Genomic DNA, 18,921 nt, shown 5'->3' on the forward strand with positions numbered 1-18,921 from the left:
ACTAAAACGATACGCGGTCGACCGCGGGCCAGAAAGGGCCGCGTCCTTGCAGATCATCTGAGTCCAGCCCTCATTCATGTCTCATCGTGGCAGAGGCGACGGTCGAGGACTGTTCCAGATTATTGGAGGAGGTGGAGTCCTCTAATGCACGTCTTAAAAACGCTCTCGTTTTGCCGTCGCGGGAGACGGATGATCTCAGCTCCATCGACGAAAATGGCAATCACAATGCGACGTCGCAGATTTTGAACAGCGGGCCTCGTAGCAACAAGTTGGCCGCTGCGTTGTATCTTTAATGAGTGATCCGGTTAGATGAAAGAAGCAGTTTTCATCCGAGTCGAGTTCATCTCATGTCGACAGGCCAGGCATATATCTCGCTGACGGGTGTTTGGCGATAGTGTAGTAGATAATGACGTGCTCGCACTGCATCCAGCCTTGAAAGACTTAGTTTGACTATCCCAAATTAAAGTGTTCAATGTTGGAAATAGCCTCCAGCCCTCGAGACTCCGGCCAAAGTATTTTTTGATCATCGGACACACACTATTAGATTAAGCCGATGTCAAAGCAAGTGTCACCTGCCGATCCATCATAATCGTATAACTCTCCACATTAATGTTCACTGACTTGAAGACGAGAAGAAATAAAACATCACGCATGAACATAAAATGAATTGCCCAGATTTGTCGTCGCTGTTAATCCTCTCTGTATCTTTCTTTCTTGACTTTGTTCCAAAAAACATCCTGATCTGCAAAGTACTATGCACAGACGGCTGTGATTGGCTGAGAGCGGAATAGCTCACCGCGGCAACAAAGCGCTAAACCGCTTTAGGCCAAAAGTCAATAAAGGTCGTTACTCGTTTTGGCACCGACGACCGTCTCAGTCTCCTTGCTCAACCTCATCCTTTCACCACTCATCAACCGTCCCGCCTCACTATACAGCATCCAAATCCTCCCCATAATCTCAGGGACCATGCTGGCCAAGCCGCCCTCCCCCTGCGTGGGTCACGCGACACCCATGCAGTCCCAGAAACCCAGCACCAGGACGGTAGCCCAGCGGAAGGTGTACGGGAAACGAAGAAACAATGCAGCCAAAGCTGTTTTCGACCAGAAGAGCCCGACGCGCGAAGCATCCAGCTCAGTCGATGCCGCCGTCGAGGCTATTCAGTCCAAGTTGGCCGACGTGACTATCAACGAGGAGCCGACTCCGACACCAGAGGCCGAGCCGGAACAAACAGAGGCCGTGGAGGAGCCAGAGTCGGAGCCAGAGGCCAGCACACCAGAGCCTGAATCCCTCGATGAATCGCCAGCGCCGACCGCCGAGACCCAGCCAACAGACCTCCCAGACGAAGAGCCCTCACAAGAAGAACCCGCGAAACCGAAATATTATGAGCAAATGGTGGAAGTTAGGGTCCCGGTTATGGCACCAAGGAAAGTACACATGAAGAAACAGACACGAAGCGAAACCTCTTCTCGAGAAGGACGACACGCGCAAAAAAAGATACCCACCGGACGCAGGTCATCCGGATTCGTCCACGACGCAAAAGCCAACAACTACGTGCGACCTATACTGGATGAAGCTCTATCCCCCATTGCGTCGCAAAGCATTCAACGATTCGAGACATGGGCCTCTCGATCAGCAAACATGTTCCATGTCGTAAAGCTAGCGGAGGGTTCCTACGGAGAGGTTTACAAATTACATCTGCACGAAGAGGGTGCCCGGCCAATGGTCTCCAAATCCAAACTGGCGAAGCTGAAGGCCTACGGCGATGGCGTCTTCAAGGTCGTTCCGCTGCGCGCGCAGAGTGGACCTGGCTCGAAGAAGTTTACTTCCATCGAGGAAATCGTGTCCGAGGCCAAGATGCTCAAGTACCTCGATCCGATTCCTGGCTTTGCTCGATTCCGAGAAATCCATGTTGTGCAGGGTCGATTCCCGGAGTCATTTCAAAAGGCCTGGGATTACTATAAGAAGACGAAGGATGATTGCTTGAATCCGAACCCGGCCAGTAAGAAGGCGTATCCGGATTCACAATTGTGGGCGATTGTGGAGATGGACGATGCGGGGCGTGAGTTGGAGAAGTTTACCTGGTCGTCGATATTCCAGATTTATGATATTTTCTGGGGTGTGGCTATGGCGCTTACTCGTGCCGAGGAGTATGCTATGTTCGAGGTGAGTTAGCCTGCCAAGTTCTATTGTGAACTGGGCCTCCGATTAACACAATCTAGCATCGCGATCTGCATCTGGGAAATGTTTGCATCCGCTCTACAAGACCGGATGGCTCCATGGAGCCTCCTTCTGAGCTTGTCATTGCCCGCCAGGCCTCCGCGAGTGGATTCGGTATTAGCTCCATCGAAACTACCATTATAGATTACTCGTTGTCCCGCGCTGATCTCTATTTGCCCGGTGATCCGGAGGGCTGGAGCGAGGTCGCCTCATCAGATCTGGATAAGAAAAAGATCTTCGATGCGATTGGCCAGGACGAGGATGACGCTTTGCTTCGAGATACCTACAGATAGTATGTACCCTCCTACAGTACTCTTGTGTCGCATGTATCGATCTAACTTTCCAATCAGTATGCGCGCCACGCTCTACACAGGCGAACCCTCACAAACCCAGAAAACACCCGACATCCCGGGTATCTGGGCCGAGTACGCGCCTCGCACGAATCTCGTCTGGCTCCTTTTCCTCCTGAAGAACCTTCTCAAGAATCGCAAGCCAGAACCTACAAAGCAACCAGCCCAGCCTCAACGACAGGCTCTTGCGCCCTGCTCGCCTAACCGGAAGACCACCAATCAATTTGGCAGTGCCAAGACGAAGGCGAGCGGTGATGCAGACGTCGTGATGAAGGAGCGCCAGAACAAGGGATTGTCTTCTAAGATTGCTCAGCTTAAACAGACCCTTGAGGATAGATTGCTGAATGTTCTGGAGCTTCTTGATATGGAACATGGGGACGAGGACATGTGTTGTGCTGCTGACCTGGTTGCTTATGCGATGCATTTGCAGTGGTTGACTGTTGAGGACTTTGAGGTTGTTGATGAGGAGTAGGTGTTGAATCTCGTGTTTACTGTGCATTTTTATACGGGCATTTTCTATGGAGTTCTGGTTGGATTTTTGAGTGATGATTTCTTTTATTTCGGGATATTCATTTCAGGTGCATTGTTTGGATATGGCATAGCAGTTTTGAACATAGATTTGGCTTGCATTAAAACGTCGGTATCGATTTTGATATTCCTTCAGTCTCTTCGTGCATTTTAAGATACCAATGCTACCTATTCAGTAGGTCGAGAAAGATTTCGAAGTCTGAGAGAACACTGAAGCTCAATCTGTTATCTCCATTCCTAATGCACTGTGGTGTTGTGTTGACTTGCTGTTACAACTGTCATCAGAGCCCGTCGTGTTAAGGTTTAGATCTGAGAATAGACTTGTTTCAGGGTACTACAGTATCACAATGTCTCCAAGGCTCCAACTTGGTTTTACACACCCAAGCCGGTCGTGAAGACCCTACAACATCAGCACCACCATCACGCCGTCTCCTATCTCCACTGCTTACGTGAAGACCATGAGGTTAAATTAACGCTTTTCTTTAACAGTTCCCACAATATATTAGAAGAATAATTTAGAATGGCACTACCTTGAACAATTCTTATTTAGGCGTAAAAAAAAGCCCACTGTGCTGGTAAGGTTGGCGGCACGGGATGCGACAGGCAGAACAATCTATCTCTGACCCTGAGTGGAGTGCGTATGTGGGGTGTGTCAGTTCTCCCCAGCCACTCAAGGACCATTCGCGATTAACCTCCCGAACTACTCCCGAGACTAGGTATCAGCCTGATCAAGGTTCCTCGCGCCGTCGATTTCATCTGTCCAATAACTTCCCCTGGTCTGAGATGAAACAAGCCCGCGCGGCTGACAGGCCCCAAGCGGCGTCGATACTGCATACAGAAAAATCCCGAGGCCACCCCCCTCTGGCAGTGCCTCACAAACACCATGATTGCCGGCTCGGCTTTTCTTTTTCATTTTCGAATCTCGCTTGCACCCTCGACGGCTGGTCGGTTCTTGCCATGATAGCTGCGGAAAATATCTGGACGAGAGAGCTTTCGGCGGAGCGCAAGGCTTATCTGGCGCAGTCTCGGATTCCGGAAATTATTGCCTGCAATGTTGTGTTGCTGGTGTTTGCGACTGTTGGGTTGCTGGTGCGGCTTTTTGTTCGACTGCGATATCTCACCGGGATTAATATCGATGATGTGATTTGTATGGCTAGTTGGGTGCGCTTATATCTGCATTTTCCGTCTTGATCGACTACTCATGCATTCTATAGGTCTTCACCTTTGTTTTGTGCTTCACTGTGATGTTGAGTAAGTTTACTTGCAGATGCAAATACTCACAGATGGTGCCTGACTCTCCTACAAAGTGACCAAATATGGATTCGGCAAGCACATCGGAACAGTATCAAGCTTCAGCGACCGGGCCATGTTCCTCAAGGTACGATGAAGCTGATAATGAACTAAGTCCATATTACATCCCATTAACTCAGCATATTCAACACAGCTTGACTTCGTGACTATGCTCGCCTACGTCCTCGCTCTCGGGACAATCAAAATGTCCTTTTGCCTACTTTATCTCCACATCTTCCCAGGAAAAAAATTCCGGATCGCCTGCTGGTGGCTTCTAGCCATTATCGTGGCGCAGACTATTGCCGAAGCCCTGGTCGTGCTTTTCCAATGCACTCCTGTTCACAAGGCCTGGGATGCCACAGGTCTTGTCAAAGGGACCTGCGTCGACATGAACACATTCTACTACGCCAATTTCGCCGTCAAACTCGCCAGTGACCTGGCCTTGTTCACTATGCCGATTCCAAAGCTTGTCCAGTTAAGGATGCCGGTGGGCAAGCGAGTGGGACTAGTGATAATGTTCAGTCTGGGTCTTCTGTGAGTGCTTTGCCTCATGAGATGATTGGATCTGACTAACCCGACGACTAGTGTATGCATGACAAGTATAATCCGAATCTGTTACCTGAATCCTTTCCAGGTAGACCATACCTGTAAGACAAACCACATGCTTTCACTACTTGGGTCGAGTCTAACTAGCGGAACCTCTTTTTAGGGTCGATGGTCAATGCGACGAATTGGTCTTGTGTGGAAGTTGCCGTCGCCATTTTTATCGCATGCATTCCCTCATTCAACACCCTGATCAGCTACCGCTTCCCGAGACTGCAGCGTATGCTGGGTCTCCCTAGCAACAAAGACAACACCACTGGTCCGTCGAATACATATGGCACTTCAAGTCATCGGACGTGGAATACTCTATCAATCGAGCCGAATAATAGCCATAAATTGAAAGCAATCATGGGCAAGGGCCATGGCGATGTGCAAGTCAGTGCCAATGGGTCACAGGAGCATATTATACATGCTGGAATTCAGGTGACTACTGATGTTAGTGTCAATGATAGGAAAGTTTGATGCAGAGCATCATGTACTGAAAAATCAATTCTTACATGTTTTTACTTCTTATTGCCTCCATGACGTATACTTGATTACCATTTGAAACAGGGTACAGCAATACGGCCCAAATTTATGGTGGGACAGCTTTTCCTTAGGACAAGTCGACCTCGTGTAGACTCGTTATAAAAATACCCCACTTCCAAATTCCTTCGCAGTGGCCGAAAGAGTGTCATCAACGAAAGTTCACTTTAGCTCTAGTAGTTTGCATAGTAGAACAGCATTGATCCACGCTGAATGACTTTCAACCAAGATACATATTTCTCACTTTGCGAAAACATCCTATTTTCTTTTTCCTTGGGACAAAAATTGGGGCTGAGTTCTGCTCTTGCTGCTGTACTGTCGGCCTTTCGAGGACATATGTGTTTGCTCTGTTTGCACTCGGCATCAGTCGCGGCGGCTTCACCACTCCGATTGGATTCGGTCAACCACTTCAAGTGAGTAACATCGACAGACGCACTCCACTAATCTGCCTGGTAGGCATTATTTACCGCTCTCCTCCTCCTGTACCCCATGCTAAGTCCACAATAGATCCCAAAGCCTCGGACTGTACACACCACTTGTGATCAGCCCGAACAGTCAAATCAAAGCAGCCTGTCTTTGAGAGAGCAGTGCTCTATTCTAGGACGGTCCCTGACCAAAGCGCATGATTGAAGGCACGCAGTGCTACACTTGAAATCTAGCTCAATCGGAATTTGAGATCGCGCCTTTACCACCAAGCCACCCAGCCCAGCCAGTGGGCGGAGAGGCGCTCCAGAGCACTACGAAAGACTGCAACGACTACTCGCACTCAATTTCATATCAAGCTCTGCCACAGGCAGGCCAACCATCAAGATGCCGATCACAGGGTAAGTGTGAGATGGACACGCCATGGTCTTCCAACATATTACTAACTAGCACAGAGTCTACTTCATCCCTGCTACAACTTCAACCACCCCAAGTGCAATGGAGCACATAACACAGCGTCTAAAATCAACTTTCAAAGAAGCAGACCTCATCCCCATCGGCCGGTGGGTCATGGAACAAAAGATCATGCGCGACACACCGGGCCTGCTCCCACACACAAACCCCAATGAGAAACCTCCAAAGCCACGATGGATGCAATTCCTCTCATTAAGCCACTACAAAAACCACGGTTTCATCTACACATCCGAGCCACTGGAAAAACCATTCCACCCGCCTAACGCAGCTTCGCCCGTACCTTCAGCAATGCCCGCGACGAACGCAGGTGATACTTTGCCCATGATCATGGCGACGATGTCGCACTCAGCCTGCAAAACCATGTTCCAGCATTTTTCGTACGCTTGCCAGCCCTTCTGGGCTCACCGGTTGACGCTCACGGTGCCGAACGGTGTTTATTACGATGTGGGCGACTTCCGCGTGCGAGTCGGTGATGTTCGTCAGACTTTTCCGTCGCTTCGGGCACGTGGGACGCTTGTTGAGATTGAATGGCGTGGTCCGTCGATGATTGATTCTTTTACTGCGACCGTTGCGAGTAATGGAGAGAATTCCGATTCTGGCGTTGATGTGTCCTTCTCTGCGCTTGAGGATGCTGATGTCGATGCGGAGTATGCGGCTACGGCTTTGCTTATTCGCGAGTTTTGGCAGAGGTTGGGGGTTGAGGGGGCTAAGGAGGCTATTCTGGTTCCTGGGGTTGGGAGTGAGGTGAAGGAGCAGTTGGCGAAGGTCAAGAGTGGGAAGCATGTTTTTGACAAACGGGCTCAAAGGGGAGATGCTATCCTTAAGAAGCTGGGATTAAGCGATTCGACCGAGCAAGATCCGGATCCGCAGGCTGGGGTGGACGTTGCTAGGCAGTACATGGAGGTTTTGCGGTTTAACCGGTGATTTTTCTGCGACTACCCTAGGGTAGAAAGAAAGGGAGCGACTGGCAAGGGATCGGATGCAATTTAAGTACGGTGCAGCGTTTTGGACTGCTCGTTTCAGTAGAATATCATTCATAGGTGTACTATGAACCGCATCCCACTCTTTCACCCTTATCTCCTCATTACCTGCTTTCCAAAGTGCACGCTTGATCATGAAGAGTCACAGTTGAGCCGCGTTCAAAGGCATAGACTACAGAGACCGGTATCGGGGAACTGAAATGGAAGACAATAGGAAAGAAGAAATAACCTCGTTTGGAAAATCGCGACTTCAGCTAAAGATGGAAACACATGGCGACGTGAGAGGTTTACTTTTGCATCATAAGCTGAACGAACTCGTTGTCTGCAGGAATATTAGTATCTGAGTGAGCTCAGGTGGGGGTGTGGGGAGGGAGGGGGTCGTACAGTCGATACGGCCGTCGCCGTCCTGGTCGGCCTCGCGGATCATCTCGTCCACCTCGTCGTCGGTCAGCTTTTCGCCGATGGAGGTCATGACGTGGCGCAGTTCAGCGGCAGAGATGAAACCGTTGTTGTCGCGGTCAAACACCTTGAACGCCTCGCGGATCTCCTCCTCGGAGTCGGTGTCCTTCATCTTGCGGGCCATCATGGTGAGGAACTCTTTGCGCGCAGTGTCAGTGGTTGTGTCCGTCCGTGCTTGTGCGCACCCGACCGTAGTCGTAGCGGCGGCGGTGGAGCTCTTACCAGGGAAATCAATGGTGCCGTTGTTGTCAGCATCGACCTCGTTGATCATATCCTGCAGCTCGGACTCGGAGGGGTTCTGGCCAAGAGAGCGCATGACGGTGCCGAGCTCCTTGGTGGTGATTTGGCCTGTATAAGAAGGAGGATTTAGCGAGCTGTTTCCTTCGTCATGAGGCAAATTGTGGCAGTCGTTCCAAAGAACACGTTCGTCCTGATTGTCAGGGAGATCGATGTAGTCCAGGAGATCCAAGGACTCCACGCTCTCACTGCGATCGAGGGCTTTAATCTTCGGAAGTTGCCTGCCAGCAAGGAACTCTGCCCGTCATGGACTTCCTCGCCAACAGGGCATTCCGTGTGCTCGGAGTTTTCGTCCAGGGTGTGAAACTCACCATCTCCATCTTTGTCCTAGCGATCGCGAAATAACCCGTCAGCTAAATTGATCCAAATCCACGTCTCCAATCATCGTATGGGAGCACTCACGAACAGGGAGAACGCCTCCTTGTACTCGGAAACTTGCTCTTCGGTAAGAGAATCGGCCTAGACGGGTACGATGGCGCTGTCAGTCACGAGTGTCCAGATCAACAGTGGGCGTCCCGGGTTGCGGGGAGGCCCGAGTCCGACCAACTCGATTCAGAGCAGTCGAATGGATGGCGATACATCCAGATCCAGATTCCAGATTGAGCTTGGAACATACCATGGTGATCGGTGTGGTCGGAGGTGGTGAAAGGGTGATAAAAACGGACGGAGAGGGGTCAATGGAGTTATGGTGGGGAGGAAGTTAAGGGGAAGACCAGCCTTACGGGCAGGCAGAACAACACCGGGCGGCTGCTGTCGTCCAATCACCGCCACCAGGGTCGCGGGCGGTCAGACCTAAAACGTGACCTGTACGGACTCGCCGTGGGTTGATTTACTACCGACTGCGACACGCCTGCTGCATCTTCCCAACTCAGCTGAAAGGCGGGTCTTGACAGCTGCACAGGGGCGTCTTTTTTGGCCCCCAGGCGGACTCGGTTATCGCACCTATCCCCCGTGGCTCTATTGCCCTCCATGCTGTGTCTATAAGGTGACATCCAGCGCTGACGACGCCAGGCGGATCACCAAAAGCTTGGTGTTTGGCCTCAGCCGTCCCGCTAGCATCGGCCAAGACTATAACTGCAGCCAACCTTTCTGCGTATTCGAGCCGGTGGTGTTATCGACCCCGCAGCTGACTCCGTCAGGCTACTTCCCACGGAAAGCATAATGCTGCCACTCTAGACGTAGGGTACTCGGTTGGGCCCCGAGGTTTTTGTCTTGTTTACCGAGGGCTTTGAGATCTGTAGAGCTGGACGCTTACACCAGATATACCCCGCGCACTCCACCGGACATCATCTTCCCTAGGCGACTTGTGTGACGTCGAAAGTGAACTACTAGTAAATGTAATTATAGGAGGTATGATCATCTCAAAAAGTGTTACGTCGAATGTGAATATCCATTTTCTTTCTTTTTACCTTCCGTCAGGTGAAAACGGTAGTGAAGTCACCTGCTATAAGGAAGTCAGATAAAAATACTCAGTTCCCACGGGACAGCAAGATCCACCTTCTCCACGAAAAGCTGCACTCTATGTGAAACGGAAAAGACACAGAATGACGTTGATCTACTCAACCAAAAGCAGGCAACATGGATACCCTGGGATGGAAGACCACGAGGGGGATGAAGTGTACGCCGAGGTGAAACTAACTGAATATGGAAAAGCCAGTATGACCAGCCCAATAGCGCAAGAGCAATCTATAAAATTAGCGAGTGTGTTGATCACGGAGTTCGTGCGGCTCTAATCGATAGGTTCAGTAGACCTTTCCAAGTACTTTCGGGCGGGTACGGCATTGCCCGGATTGGGCATGTGGTTCAGGGCGCGTGACGTTCGTAGCAGTCTCCACGTGGCAACCCGCCTGCGTGGGTGAGCAACCTATATCGAGTCAGATCTTGTTGATAAGATGTTGCCTGTCAGATACCCTTGAAGCCCACAGAAAAGGGTAGCGATAGAGAAAAAGCCGAGACGAAAGCGAGTACGATTCTCGGCCAAGTTGTAGGTGATCTGAGTTCAGATAGAACGTCTTAATGTTTGCCAATCATCCGTATAGTCAAAGTAATGATTCAATGCTCGTCTATTGAGCGAATAAAACCAGCCCATCTCTATAACTAGTCATAAATCATAACTCATAACACGTTTGTCTTGATGCACATGGTCGCCAAAAGTGAAAGGCACGCAATGCACGCTAGTAGTATAAATAAAGGCGCCGGGGAATATCCCACCGTCATGCTATACGTAGCACTCATTATCGCGGGCAGGACGACTCGAGCGATAGAATGCAGGAAACTCAAAAGCCCGAGAAGTTGGCCGGATTGGTCGCTGGGCACATGAGATGTCAGGCAGGATGTTAGAAGAGGGGCCACAGGCGCAGCCGATGCAACAAGTAGAGAAGAAATGATGAAAGAGCCCGGGTACCGAGAAAAGGCTATCCCGATATAGCCTAGGCATTGCAGCGCCAAACAGACTTTGATGGCGCCTACCTCTCCGAAATTCAACACAGAAGACAAGCTTGAGGGGCTCATTCTTCTGCCCCATCGGCGGACTAGCATCATGGCTGCAGGGAATAGCAGGACAAGTATCAAGATGCTCCATGATGAGAAAAGAGCTAGGGCGAAGCTCTGGGTGCTAGGTTCCCAGTGGAACAAGTATGCGGTGTATGCGAGCTGGAGAGAGTAGATACCCATAAGGATCCCGAAGATGCAGAAATCCACAGTTGCTAGGATAGCCATATTCTTCTGACGCGCCGCGCTTGATGCACGTATTGCCTTTAGTGACGAGAACACGAGACTGACACAGTTTTCCTTCCGAGGTAGTTCCTGGGTCAAGTCATCTTGACTGGTTGTACCATCAGGCTTGGGTCGGCGTGACTCTGGCAGGAGGAAGAGGAAAGCGAATGCGAGACATATATGGGTGCAGATGGCAAGCTTGTAGATGAGCTGGAATGGATTCGAAGCCGCTAGTAGGACCCCAGAAATGATGGGTCCCAGAGCCAAAGAAAAAGAGATGGCGGCCTGCAGATAACTGAAGAGTCGTGCTCGTTTGTTCGGCGGCACAAGGTCGGTAACATATGCTTGGGACAGGGCCGTCGCTGTAATGACTGCGCCGCTGAGACCCTCTATGGCGTATCCCACCAGGAGCCAATGTAGATCGATATAATCCGGGTATCGAAGGATGGTGAGGAGGAGAGATTCATAAATCAATGGTCCCATAGCGGTTAAAGCCAGGAAAGGTTTGCGACCGACGCGGTCCGACAGTGAGCTGAGGAAGGGGGTCGAAACGGCACCGAGAAGGCCGGCGGTTGTTTGGCCGTAAATGAAGAACCGCGAGAGATCAGATTGCGCTTGCTTGTTACCCAGGCACTGGGTTAGGTCTTCGAAGAGATTCGTAGCATTGTATTTGGAATGGTCTAGTTGACTCGTGGAGTATCGTTGGTGACAGATCAGGGCGAAGATAGCATTCATCTCTGGGACGGTCAAGACGCCGAAGACGAGGATGTAAATGAGGAACATGGAGATAATCCATGTTGGCTGTGGTTAATATGGCATTGGGAATCAACAACTGAGTCTCAGGAAGGAATAAAAGAGTAATACCGATGGTTGGCGAAATCGAGACCAGAATGACCTGGTTTCATGGGCCGTTCCGCCCGAGTCGCCATACTCCGGGCCACAACGGCTCTGGAGGAGAGGCCAAGTCTCCTCGTCCGACCGGGCAAGACCCATTCTATAGTGCGGTGTAATGAAAAAAAGTTAGTGTGCATAGAAGGAAATCTGCGATCGGAGATCTATTAATAAAGGAATGACGGGGGTGCTTAGGCAAGATCTAAGATGAAACGAGATCTGGGGCTCAGGGCAGCCGTTGAGATGCACGCGACGTGTTCACCTGCAGCCCTGCATGCCAGGTTCCACTAACATAGCGGTCTGGCTTGTGCATGACGGGCATTTTTGCTTCTGCACGTTAGGGGGGGGCCGAGCGAGGGCCGACACGTGGGTGTCATTTATGGACTGAACTGGATTTTCCTATTCTGGAGCGCTAGTTCAAGTTGTTTACTCCAATATCAAGGTGGGGTTCTAGCGTCAACGAGGGAAAAAATGAATCCTGGATGCTAGTAAACCCACGACGCAACAAAGACGTTGAGTTCCACCGCAGAATTCGCCGAATATCTCTCCCTAGATTGGGCAAGTGCCCCGTGGGTGCATGTTTGAGATTGGCAGTGTTACACAGGAATGGCCAGTGTCCAGGTGGCTACGTCATTTTCTGTGCTGGCACCAGATCACTATCTCGCGACCTTATCTTCCCTCATCTCTGTTGGGCATGAGCCAGAAAGGCAAATGACCTCTTTTCGCGGAAAGGGTTACGAACTGCTGGTCATAGCTGCTTCGTTTCGCGGGCAGGTGCCCTTTTTCTGACGCCCTTGAGTCCCTGTCCGGATCTTGTCTTACCCGTTCTTGTATCTGGGGTCATCATAGGATGTATCTTTTTCGCAGTCAGGATTCTATTCAACGCTTTATCGCAAATGGTTTCATTCAAGATACATAATAAGAATCATTCCGCCTGATCTTGTTCGCGACCAGCCATTTTGGGGCTGGATGCGATGGACGATCTTCCGCCCATGTTGACAGGCGGGATGACACTTGAGATCTCACTCCCGATGATACCAACGTCGTACCCAACTTGAACGTGACGGATTGCAGACGGTTCTCACCAGGGAGAGGGGCCTAAAGGGGGCAGTGTCGTTGTCGTACCTGTAGGGATGAATCCCTTTGAGACAAACATTACGAACTATCGCGCAAAAGAGATTCGCTATGACGCCCCTTCACAAGGGTTGGTATAGTGCCCCTAGACCAAATTTGTCTCGAGATCTGTAGCAATCGCGTGTATCAGGTCGTCGTGCATGAAAAGGGTCTTCCGACAATGCCATCCCTGCTTTCTTGGAACTGATAGTGGCAATAGTTAGAAAGACAATCCGTGGGTCGCAAACAAATATTCTGCTTATCAAGTTGACGACGTTGACGTATATCTCACAAACAAGAACGAACATTCCAAAGAGGAAAACAACCGCATTATAAAACGCACTTCTAATATTGTGCGCCGAAAACCAGCACCCTTCTTGATAAGAACCAGCCACATAATGGGTGGAATATAAAGCAAAGTCCTGACGTGAACAACGAAGAGCATATGGACAAGATGTCAGGAAACGCTGGGATGACCTCGACAACAACCCAGGAAAGAAATGTCAAGACAGTGACGAGCGCGATCCAAGTAGTAACGTATGACGGAGCCGCCACAGATGTTTGTGTAGATGTACCGAGCGAAAACACTGGTGTTGATGAACCAAGAAATAAAGATGACGGGGAGAGCGATGCCGAATACTATCCTCGACATCAGTGTTCCAGCAGAGAGCAAAGCTGGCGATTGCACGTCTTGCCCGACGAAAGAGTAGATGAGGGCTCCGATCAGCGTAGTATATGACATTTTCAATCAGTCCCAGCACGTATATGGACTTGACGTAGTCTTTAGGATTCCGCATTTCGTTCATGAAGGATGGTAAAGAAGGCGCGAATGCAAATGCGAAGTCAACATTGTTGATTGCGACCATAGCCTTCGCGAAATCGGTGTCCCCTTTCGGCCACGCCGACCGGTCGCCCAGTATGGCGGTATCGGCGAAGGTGGGCGGGATTGCGAGGGCGAGAAGGATCAACGTAGAAACCAGACCAAAGATCACAGTGCAAATATCACTCTTGGCAATGGTAGCGAATGCTATGATCCCAGTAAGACAGTGTGATCCCACGATCAGCATTAAACTAAGGGTAAGAGCCACAGTGATGATCCAGAAGCCACATTCTCCTCGAATCAGCCTTCCGTTATCTCCGTAATGCTCAACATCTGGATACTTCAAGATCTTTACCGCGCCGACGACATGGCTGGCGTAGGTTGCGATGACGCCACTTCAAGCTGTAGATATCACGCCTGCGACCATGCTGAGTGTCGCAAATGTGGCGGGAATGCTGAGAGACCCGTGCGATGGCTTCGACGATGAGTACAACTGTCAGGCGCTTCCAGCCGAATCTATGGAAGTTTTTGTTTCCATGGGTTATTTTTATGTGCCTCCTAGATTAGCATGGCATCTGGTCGAGAGTTTTCGTCTGTTATTTTATTCAGCGACCGCTGCATATCGGGTTCTTTCCATCGCCATAGGTTATAGGATCGGGAAAGGGGATAAGTTTGCTATTAGGGACATTTTCTAGTAGGACTGGGACCGTACAATGCAATGCTGTAGGATATCAATTATAGATGGTCAAAGCCAACGGGTGTTGGAAGAGGGGGGTTTGGGTGCTGAGAGTTCCTGACCTCCGCCCTCTGGCCCAGATATACGCACTTCACGTCAACTACCGAGAGCTTCTGGGAGATAGGTGAGAAAACCAGCTCAATCTCTGGCAACGCCGAATTATTTGCGTAATTGTGCAAGGATTGTAGGTCTAAGTGTTGCGGTTCAGCTACGCCAGCCATAGTCGTGATATCCGCACATCATCTCCCGTTTCATGAGTAGTGACATAGACCTCACGCAGATTAGCCCGCGTCCGCTAACTCACTTGCAAGTAGGCTGGCAAATAGGATTGCTTAGCTCTCTTATTGACCGCATTTGCATATATTATGTGTGAAGTGGACGGATTTTGCATGGTGAAGATTTGATGTATACCCTACCTAGGTATACTGAAGCAGGGTACTCGGTATAACATCAAGTCTGTGCAACAACATGGAAGCGAATAACTGGCGGGCGAGTGTATACACGTATACTAGACGAGTCCACGGAGGCAGACACGAAACTATTTAGCAGCGAGATCATATACACTGCTCGGACTTGGCAGGAAAGAGAAGTGTTTGACTTAGTATGAGCTTCTTATCTTATGTTGTGGTATGCATCACTTGGTTCTTACATAGTACTAGCCACTTCATATCTCTTGCTATTTGCTACCTTTGCATTTTTAACATCCATCAGAGTGCCATTAGTTACTTCGCATGAAGCCATTCGATATGGTAGAATGCCGGAATTTATCACTCAAGGATTGTATATATTACATCATTTGATGCTTATTGAGCTGAGACTTAAGCAGAACGAGAGACAGTTGACTTCAGGAAAATCCCTAGTAAGCGTTTCAGGTTGAACTTGGGGGCTGAAATAGATAGAGCCATTACCACACAGTCCCTCAAACACGGCCCATTCCCTTAAATATTTAGTTCCACGCCTATCTCCTGAGAGTTGGGGATACCAACGTCATACGGCCCAAAACCATCCAAACAAGTGGAGACGGGGCGGCGTGACGGGCGTATTACCGGCCGTGCGCCTGCCCCTGTTGCGGTGCGGAGAGGAGGCAGCTTCCCGGGACCTTCAACTCCGCCGAGACCGACCTCATCGCATTCCAACCCACCACCACCGTCGCATGGAACGCATCCAACATTGCACCGACTGATCATGAGCTTCGCATATACGACAACGTCCCCTTAATAAACCTCACGCGCACATCCCCCCCTCTCTCCATCAGCCACGATGTGGCGGGATCGCACCAACCTGTACGCATTCCCTCGACAGCTCAGCCCACACTCGCATCCCTGAAAGAAAGGAGATACTAATGGATTCTGCCTTTCAATAGCTACATATCCTACCGTCAATCCTTCGCACACCACCCCTCCAAGAAGCCACGCTTTGGCGGCCCCTCCAATGGCTTCGACACATCATCCCAGCCGGAGGAAAGCCGTCGTCTGATCTCCGAGACCGGCGGCTTCGAAGAAGATGGCGACATGGTCATTGAGATGGACCTGCTCCCGCCGCGCTGGGTCGACGTGCAAGAAGAAGTCACCGAGTACCTGGCCGACATTGCGCAGAAATCCTCCGAACTGGACAAGTTGCATCATAAACACCTACTCCCGGGCTTCGGCGACGAGGACGTCCGTCGGAAGGACGAAGGCGCGATCGAGCGGCTCACGCAGGAGATAACTCGCAGTTTCCATGATTGCCAAAAGGCGATTCAGCGGATTGAGATGATAGTCCGCGAACAGGGTAGTGCCAGTAGTGGCGAGGAAACTATGGCGAAGAATATCCAGATCTCGCTTGCGCAAAGGGTTCAGGAATCCAGTGCGAGGTTCAGGAAGAAACAAAGCACATATTTGCGAAGTATGATTGTCCCTTTGCCCCCGACGTCGAATTGGAAAATGGCAGTTAACACATCACGCGACTGATAGAACTACGAGACCTGGATGGAATCTCAACACCCTTCGACCGCGCGCCTACGCCTACACCCGCTCAAAATCCCTATACAGACCCCTCCCTCATGGAATCGGATGCAGACAAGTCGTTCTCGCAGACGATGTTGATGCAGACCCAACAACGATTAACAGGGCAAAACGATGCCGCTATTGCACAACGGGAGCGGGAAATCAATGACATCGCAAAGGGTATCATCGAATTGTCGGACATTTTCCGCGAGCTCCAGTCCATGATTATTGACCAAGGAACCATGCTCGACCGCATCGACTACAACGTGGAGAGAATGGGCACCGACGTCAAATCTGCAGATACGGAACTCAAAGTGGTGAGTCTTGCCCAATGACCCATGAATGTCTTGCAAAATTCTTAACTTTCGTTCCTAGGCTACGAATTATCAGCGGCGAACGACCAAGCGGAAAGCAATACTACTTCTGGCGCTCATCGTTGTGGGGCTGATTATCGTCCTGGTTATCAAGCCTAAGAAGAGCAGTGCGCCGCCACCACCACCGGCTGATGAAAGCTCGAACAATATCCGCTCTGTTGTAGCTTCGGTAGATCGGTTGAGGCGGCACCCTTCGTCAAGTCGATTTGCAAGAGATCGGTGGATGGATCCGGATATATTCCGATGACCTTGTCGTCGGTGCATCATGACACTATAATTAGTTAATACAAATGAGTCGGAAGACTATTCTACTCGGTATCTTTCCTTGGCCCAGTGGTTTGTACATTACTGTAATCTAAAGTGCCTTACGAGGAAATAGAGAACAGTGAACAGACGTGATGGTTCATTTGGTATTTGAATACACAATTCATCGCTCAGAGGCCATTGCCATCGGAGAAGAATAGTACACACTCTAGTATCCTTCGAAAAACAAAATACCTTGGAAGCATGCCCCATCGGCACAAATACATGAAGATCAAAAGCAAAATGCCTGCGTACAGGCCACGAGGGAAAAACCATTCAAGCCGGTGTCGAAAACAAGCGTTGGAGCAACTGAATCACTGCTGGCCCTGCTGCGCAATGAGCTCTGCCACATCCGCATCCAGATCCTCCTTGGCAAACTTCGCATAATCCTCCTCATCATGCGTGACCTTGCGCCTTTTGGCAGCGCCGTTCGAACCGAAATCAAAGTCATTTTCTCCCCCGGGAGAAAAGCTGGACGAATCAGGGAGTGACATTCCGTTGTCAGGCTGGGAAATGACGAGGCTTTCAGGGATAGGCTGGGACGGCTCTTCCGTGAAAGGGCCGTGGCTACTCTCCGCGGGCTCGGGCTTGGGCGATCCGACTGGAGTCAATGCTTCGACTGGGGGAGGAGTCAGGGCTTCGACAGCAGGACGGGGCATATCTGAGGCTCCATCGCCGCTTCCGATCAAAGTCTCAGAGCTGTCGTTGAAACCGCGGACGATTGCGTCTTCAACCTCGCGTCTCTTGCCCTCGGTCTGAATCTTTCTGTCGGCAAGCTGCGCAGCGAGAGATTCTTCCTTCGCAAGTTCAGCTCGGTTCGTCTCAAGGAGCTTCTCCAATCCGGCGATAAGGGCCTGGCGCGATTTGATGACCTCCGAGACAGAAGTCTCAGCATTAGCGAGGGTCTTGAGCAGAGAGCTGAGGCGAGCGGCGTGAACGGGAGGAGCTGGCTGGTCCTTGGGGTCCTGCAGCTTGTCGTATTCGGTGTTGGAGGTCGTGGTGGTGGTCTTGGAGGAGATTGCGGCCTTTGCGACGGCGACCTGGAGAGGAACCAGCGGTTGAAGTTCGGACGGAGTAGATCCAGTGGAATGATCCTTGAAGAAAGAGCCTCCGAGGGGCTGTTTCTTGGTCGTAGAGCGATTCTTGTCGATCTCTGTATTCGATTTCGTCAAAAGTTGGTTCATCAAAAGTTGGTCCAAATAGACAAGACAGAACGAACCGTTCACGCGAGCTTCGATGGCCTCCTGAATGGGGCCCTCGAACACATTACGCTGTCTCCAGACTTCGACCACCCGGCGCATTCGTCCCTGGATATCGTCCGACGCGCCTTTGTACGCGGTAGCGGTAGCCTCCGCAATGATCTACAGTCTTGTCAACGCCATCACTTGGCTACACAAGAACAACCAGGGAAACATACGGGGGAGAATGCGATTAAGAACTCCTCTCGGTTGCGGGCCTTCGACTGCTGGGCAACCTCTGGATACACTGGTTAGTCTTCGGGATAGCACTCGATGGGGAGAACGGTCATCGTCCGTACCGTTGGCGAGGTAGAGCAGGTTGAGTCGCTTGGGAGCCGGCGAGTCACGGACCTTCTGTAGCCAGATTTGCGCAGTGCGCTCGGCGTGGCGTCTGTAGGAAAACAATCCATGTTAGCGCGTCTGAAGCTAGCTTCGGCGTGTTGGGAGTAGTACCGATGGAACATCACCCATTGCGCGACAGTGACGATGCTTTCCTGCGTTTCATTAAGAGCAGACAGCTTTGCCTTGACGGAATCGTCCGTGTACGCCATCTTGATCCGAGAGAATCAAGGAGCCAGAGTGTGACAGAAGGTGGAAGAG

General features: G+C 50.7%; 7 protein-coding genes across 7 annotated transcripts; 4 read left to right on the forward strand and 3 right to left on the reverse strand.

Moving 5' to 3' along the window:
* Window positions 1–966: 966 nt before the first annotated feature.
* N7532_008896 (uncharacterized protein) lies at window positions 967–3,039 on the forward strand (the record flags this gene model as incomplete). Its single annotated transcript, XM_056621387.1, has 3 exons — window positions 967–2,163; window positions 2,220–2,509; window positions 2,568–3,039. 3 exons carry the CDS (start codon window positions 967–969, stop codon window positions 3,037–3,039), a joined length of 1,959 nt encoding a protein of 652 aa, XP_056472193.1.
* A 1,013-nt stretch (window positions 3,040–4,052) lies between these two features.
* Window positions 4,053–5,450, forward strand: N7532_008897 (uncharacterized protein; the record flags this gene model as incomplete). The annotated part of the gene is made up of 6 exons (XM_056621388.1): window positions 4,053–4,256; window positions 4,310–4,346; window positions 4,403–4,473; window positions 4,540–4,919; window positions 4,971–5,032; window positions 5,095–5,450. 6 exons carry the CDS (start codon window positions 4,053–4,055, stop codon window positions 5,448–5,450), a joined length of 1,110 nt encoding a protein of 369 aa, XP_056472194.1.
* An 873-nt stretch (window positions 5,451–6,323) lies between these two features.
* On the forward strand, window positions 6,324–7,334 carry N7532_008898 (uncharacterized protein; the record flags this gene model as incomplete). Its single annotated transcript, XM_056621389.1, has 2 exons — window positions 6,324–6,337; window positions 6,392–7,334. The coding sequence occupies 2 exons, from the start codon at window positions 6,324–6,326 to the stop codon at window positions 7,332–7,334; spliced, it is 957 nt and encodes a 318-aa protein (XP_056472195.1).
* Window positions 7,335–7,688: 354 nt separating this feature from the next.
* On the reverse strand, window positions 7,689–8,765 carry N7532_008899 (calmodulin; the record flags this gene model as incomplete). Its single annotated transcript, XM_056621390.1, has 3 exons — window positions 7,689–8,279; window positions 8,549–8,605; window positions 8,763–8,765. The coding sequence occupies 3 exons, from the start codon at window positions 8,763–8,765 to the stop codon at window positions 7,689–7,691; spliced, it is 651 nt and encodes a 216-aa protein (XP_056472196.1).
* Window positions 8,766–10,261: 1,496 nt separating this feature from the next.
* On the reverse strand, window positions 10,262–11,644 carry N7532_008900 (uncharacterized protein; the record flags this gene model as incomplete). Its single annotated transcript, XM_056621391.1, has 1 exon — window positions 10,262–11,644. One exon carries the CDS (start codon window positions 11,642–11,644, stop codon window positions 10,262–10,264), a length of 1,383 nt encoding a protein of 460 aa, XP_056472197.1.
* Window positions 11,645–15,681: 4,037 nt separating this feature from the next.
* Window positions 15,682–17,027, forward strand: N7532_008901 (t-SNARE syntaxin TLG2; the record flags this gene model as incomplete). Its single annotated transcript, XM_056621392.1, has 4 exons — window positions 15,682–15,704; window positions 15,785–16,305; window positions 16,374–16,723; window positions 16,782–17,027. The coding sequence occupies 4 exons, from the start codon at window positions 15,682–15,684 to the stop codon at window positions 17,025–17,027; spliced, it is 1,140 nt and encodes a 379-aa protein (XP_056472198.1).
* A 370-nt stretch (window positions 17,028–17,397) lies between these two features.
* On the reverse strand, window positions 17,398–18,872 carry N7532_008902 (CTD-interacting domain-containing protein; the record flags this gene model as incomplete). The annotated part of the gene is made up of 4 exons (XM_056621393.1): window positions 17,398–18,444; window positions 18,501–18,559; window positions 18,621–18,712; window positions 18,775–18,872. The coding sequence occupies 4 exons, from the start codon at window positions 18,870–18,872 to the stop codon at window positions 17,398–17,400; spliced, it is 1,296 nt and encodes a 431-aa protein (XP_056472199.1).
* Window positions 18,873–18,921: the final 49 nt, after the last annotated feature.

This window comes from Penicillium argentinense, assembly GCF_028826775.1.
Source record: "Penicillium argentinense strain IBT 30761 chromosome Unknown utg000009l_segment0_segment0, whole genome shotgun sequence".
NCBI classification, from domain to species: domain Eukaryota; kingdom Fungi; phylum Ascomycota; class Eurotiomycetes; order Eurotiales; family Aspergillaceae; genus Penicillium; species Penicillium argentinense.